We start from the raw sequence: 4,796 nt of genomic DNA on the forward strand, positions 1-4,796 counted from the left end.
GAGAATTTCCTGTTAACTCTTCAGTAAGAGCAGCAGACCAAATATAAGCAGCAGCTGGGGGTCACAGCTATAGCGTTTCTTAGAAATAGAACTTGGATTTGAATGTCTTCTGGGGCAAACGTATTTGAAAAGAAGTGATTATGAGGGAGTAGAGTAAGCATATACACATACCTTATATATATTGGTACATTCTAGCTTCTGATAGAATATTGCGATCACTGTAAATGCTCAGGGATCAATATAATGTAGCAGGTGTTGAAACTGCTAAACTAGTTGACCTTCATCAAACACTATTTACATCTACCTATTCCGAATTTGCATATTACAGTGTTTCGGAGAAAAACGACCTGGATTGCGCTCACGAAATAATGACGTAACAATCGATACCTATCTGCAAGGGAGCGAACTCTTTAATATGCAAAGACGGAATAGCTCGTTACCTGTCAACCTTCGAAACTAAGTTACTTATTATGTACGTAGCTATAATCACCCGGATCAGCCAGATCGTGAACCATTTACACTTTTCCTCCCTTTTTTTCTATAGTCTTTATGTTACCCTAATGACTTTAAGTGGAATTTGACAGGGTTGATCATCTAGTAACCTGCAGGTTACTCAATCTGGCTCATGTTCAAAGGTCTCGAGTTTAACCACGGTCAGACAGCTACATTTTCTCCTCTCTTGTTACAAAATTGGAAAGCTTGCCAACCCCTGGCCTGTTTCAAGTATTCATTTGGAGTACTGTGTATGCTTATATAATTAACAGCAGAATGAAGTGACAAAGACTTGGAAAAAGGAAGGAGAATTGTGTAGCCATTCATTGATGACCATGTAGCTCAATCTGCAGGGCATCTGGCATGGCTAGTATTCTAAGGTCCTAGTCTCCTAGGTTTAAATCCCAGTTTGCTTTCTACATTTTCTCATCTCCTGTTACAGACTCAACTTGTGTAATGCATTTAGTATTAATCCATATTATGCATTTATTGCCCTGGTGATATGAAGACATAACGATTTGTTTACCCAAGGCAGACATATTTCCAAAGGGCGTAGCCCGAGGTAAATATTATCTGCTGTGAGTAAACAAATCATCATGTCTTCCTACTGTCAGAGCAATAAATTGTTCATTAAACAGAAAAAATAAAGTTTTTCTCATGCCACAATACAAGCCTAACTTTAGCTAGAATTGAAGCTGTTTGCATGCCCAAACACTATTGGGCTAACATTACAGTTATTGGAAATCAGAAGTTAGACCTATCCTTTATTATATACCTTTCAGCCGGGTACGAATTGGTCCCTATGTGTCGTAGTGGAGCACTGTCTCCGAAAATCACTCGGGTACAGTTTTCTATACTTTTTTGTAGGTTTCCGATTATTTTATGCGCATACATATGCATTTACATATCATTTTTGTCCAAAATAAACATAACTACCATTCTTAATATCTAACGTATCGCTTACAACACGTCAAATTCACAATTTGCGGACTTGCCGTATAAATTCCCTTCAGAAGACCTTCATATGTATTATGTAAAAAAAATAATGCCTCAATGAGACGTCTCTCGATCAATCAGTGATTGTGATTCACCGGTGAGGAATAATAATATGTATACAATTATGGCCTGCTCATAGTACCGTATGAAATATGAGAGTCTCAGATATGCATGCTTTACCATTTGCGACGCAATATACAAGGGTTTCAATATTCCAAAAGATGTTGGTAAAATATGATTTACTTTTGTTTAGTAATGTACCCTTCCTGTGATTATGACATCACAAAAATCACGTAACAACCACCGGAAGGTTGGATTAATCGAAGGTAAATTGTATTTCACCCACATCCTTTCGGTTCTCAAAACTGCCATATTGCATGCACGACTTTACATATTCAGTCCTGCTGTATGTACAATATTACAACTGCAATATATGAATACATGTATTTATTATTTTAAAGAATCAAACAACATCTTTTATATTACTTTATATTAAACTTCAGGTACATATCATGATATACATTACACAACGTGTACCATAGGACGCATATTGTAATAATCATATAATATATGATGTAATTATGTCATTGACAAAGATAAGTCCAACGACTTTTGTCTGATTCGCTAAACATATTCTTATTGGTGACAGAATTATCCTACACAGAAATAGTTTGAAATTGTAAAGAGAATGAGACATTTATTTCCGATTCTTCCGCCAGAAAAGGTACCTACTTGATCAAGTTCAAGAAACAATGCCTGTTCTCCCGCTCGTGTCACAGCAACTTTCTTGATGTTTTCCTGTTGATTCTTGGCAGAAATACGGGAGTTAATGGGCAAAATCTTCGGAGTATCCATCGTGATTCTAATATAAAATCTTAAGACATCCAATGACCCTTACTTAACCCACATTCAAAGTTGATTTGGAGAGGTGAATTCGTCCGAACTGTCAGAAGTGTTATATAGATTATCTATCTAATTTCGATATTGTGCAAAGATTAAATGGATATAAATATTTAAGTGTGTACTCAATACTACTCTGGAAAGTCCATTTGATCGCTCCATTGCCTGTTAACCCATCATCTTCATCACTTTTACAACAGTTGTTGCTTTTCTCTTCCCCTTTCCCTTTCAGCTTCCTGTTTTCATCTTCCTCATCTGCGTCAAACTGGCGCTTGAAGTGTGGGGCTCCATTGGGGGGAATGTTAGTTTAGCGGGAAATATGAATTTCTAATTATTTACTGCTTTGTAAATGGGTTTCATATGTTTTGGTTCTGACCGTTAAAATGATTATTAGATAAACATACAATAATTAATTGATAAATTAAACAATTCTATACCAAAGACTGAGTAGAGATGAGAAATCCCAAGTTATAATAATATAATCGCCTTTTATGATCATGCAATGGGAGCAGTAATGCTCTACCTGCAGGGCCTTAGATCAAATACATATGTGAAATAAAACATTTGAAATGAGAATTTGATGACTTTTTTTCACATTTACAACGATTGTGAAAGTAGTACGTTATAATTACGCATGCCCAATGACACAGATGAGAAGGATAAGTCACTTGGAGTTTTGGACAAACATGTCACAAGTGCATTTGTGTTTGTGTACTGACCATAATGGTGGGAGACGACTGATTTTCCTTTGATATCCGCTGCATGGTGCAGCCTTTGATGCTAGCTTGTGGGGGGTGAGGGTTAGCGCCTTACTTTCTGAAGCGGACCGTCATTTCATGAGATGTCATATTTTTTTAATGAAAATTTACGACATTTCTCCTAAATCTTCCATCCTTAAAGCAAGGATTAGACATCGCAAAATTTATTAAGATTTACCTTGGTGTTTCATTTGATTTGATAGGACAACATTTTTTGAGAAAAATGGTTTTTATTCCTGGTTCAACTAGGCGTCTCACGTGGTGTTTATAGGCCAAAAAAAATATATATGTCTGTTTAGAATTACATTGACAAAAAAAATAGGTCCGGTAGGTGGGATTTTTTTAATGTCTTTCACTCTAAAATAATGGCCGGAACCAGAGACTGAGATCGAAATTGTGATTTTCAAAAAAAATTTCGTAGAAAAGTGGGGAAAAAAATTAGAGTCAGGGGGTAAAAAATTAGGGTCGGTCTGGTAACCCTAAACAGACATATTTTTTTTTTGGCCTTAGTAGTGATCAGAGACAAATCCTTCTCACTTATAAATCTTTACTCATGCTAATCTGTTGTTGGTCCTGATGATAAGTGCAATTTTGGGTGATCTGTATGGATGTACTTTTTTATAGACAGGGTTAAGTTAGCTACTTTGAGATCTCTCAACTATAGGCTGCACTCCAAATAATAAATTCATTCTGACATTTATTTAAGCGTATTAAGTGGAGAATGGAATACTATATTGCAGAAATCCAATTTTCTATATATAAAGATAATATATATATTACCTATATATAAGAAATAAAAACAATTACCACTGATGAAGTAACGCGAGCACTTTTGCCCCATTCAAGGGAGCTCTTCAAACTACTATATACATGTATATGTTTAAAAAAGAAAACACACTAGACTTCATTGCTATGCCTTACTGCCTCCACAGGCATCTTCAGGCGAATCCTTAAGTGTTATATATATATTCAATCACTGAGTTCTCATCCAATGAAAAGCCAAAACCATTGAATTATACAGTTTTAATGTCAGTTTTGATGAACGGTGATATCCAAGATTACGCTCCAGGACCGCCTAGAGACGACGTAAATGAAGCGGCAAACTTGCAAGATCAGATCAATGTGGGTAAACTACGATTCACCGTCGATATAAGTCCCACCTCTGATGTCCTAAAAATCAAATCAAAACATGAGGTCACAATTATTAGAAGATGTGCACGTGACTAGTTGACTGCAAATTGTATTTTACTGTAGATGTAAGCAATCTCAGATTTCTGAAAACTGTTGCAGCTATTCGAACTGCATGCACATAAAATGTGAGCTCGTGGCAAGATACATGTGTACCTATTAGGAAAACTTTACAGGACTATAGGGCCTTCAGCAATAAAGTCAACCAACAAATTAAAATAAATTAAATTCCTCTGCTTCATTCTAAAACTTGGGATTACCTCCCCTAGTTTGGAATTAATGTCAGTTTACCTGGTATTATAATGATTGCTCTAATGTTATGTCCCCTGCCTGTTAAATGTAAGGCCTCTCCTCTTCATAGATACTAACTCAAATCAACTACAGTATACATGCTAGTCTGGCAGTTAAATCTGTGGGAAAGTCTTGAAATGGCAAGGACACAAGAAAAACAGATGTACAAAA

At 36.0% G+C, this 4,796-nt stretch overlaps 1 protein-coding gene across 3 annotated transcripts in view; it reads right to left on the reverse strand.

Annotated features, from left to right (window-relative positions):
- LOC138316188 (engulfment and cell motility protein 1-like) overlaps positions 1-2,654 on the reverse strand; it is a 56,745-nt gene extending 54,091 nt beyond the window's left edge. Inside the window, exon 1 of one of the 3 annotated variants that reach the window (XM_069257752.1) lies at positions 2,221-2,653. In XM_069257752.1, the coding sequence (XP_069113853.1) occupies positions 2,221-2,343 (123 nt within the window). In that variant the 5' untranslated portion in view covers positions 2,344-2,653. Of the gene's footprint in view, positions 1-2,220 lie in introns of all 3 variants that reach the window. The other 2 variants (XM_069257754.1, XM_069257755.1) reach the window with 2 other exon arrangements.
- Between the last annotated feature and the right edge of the window lie 2,142 nt (positions 2,655-4,796).

This window comes from Argopecten irradians, chromosome 2, assembly GCF_041381155.1.
Source record: "Argopecten irradians isolate NY chromosome 2, Ai_NY, whole genome shotgun sequence".
Taxonomy (NCBI): domain Eukaryota; kingdom Metazoa; phylum Mollusca; class Bivalvia; order Pectinida; family Pectinidae; genus Argopecten; species Argopecten irradians.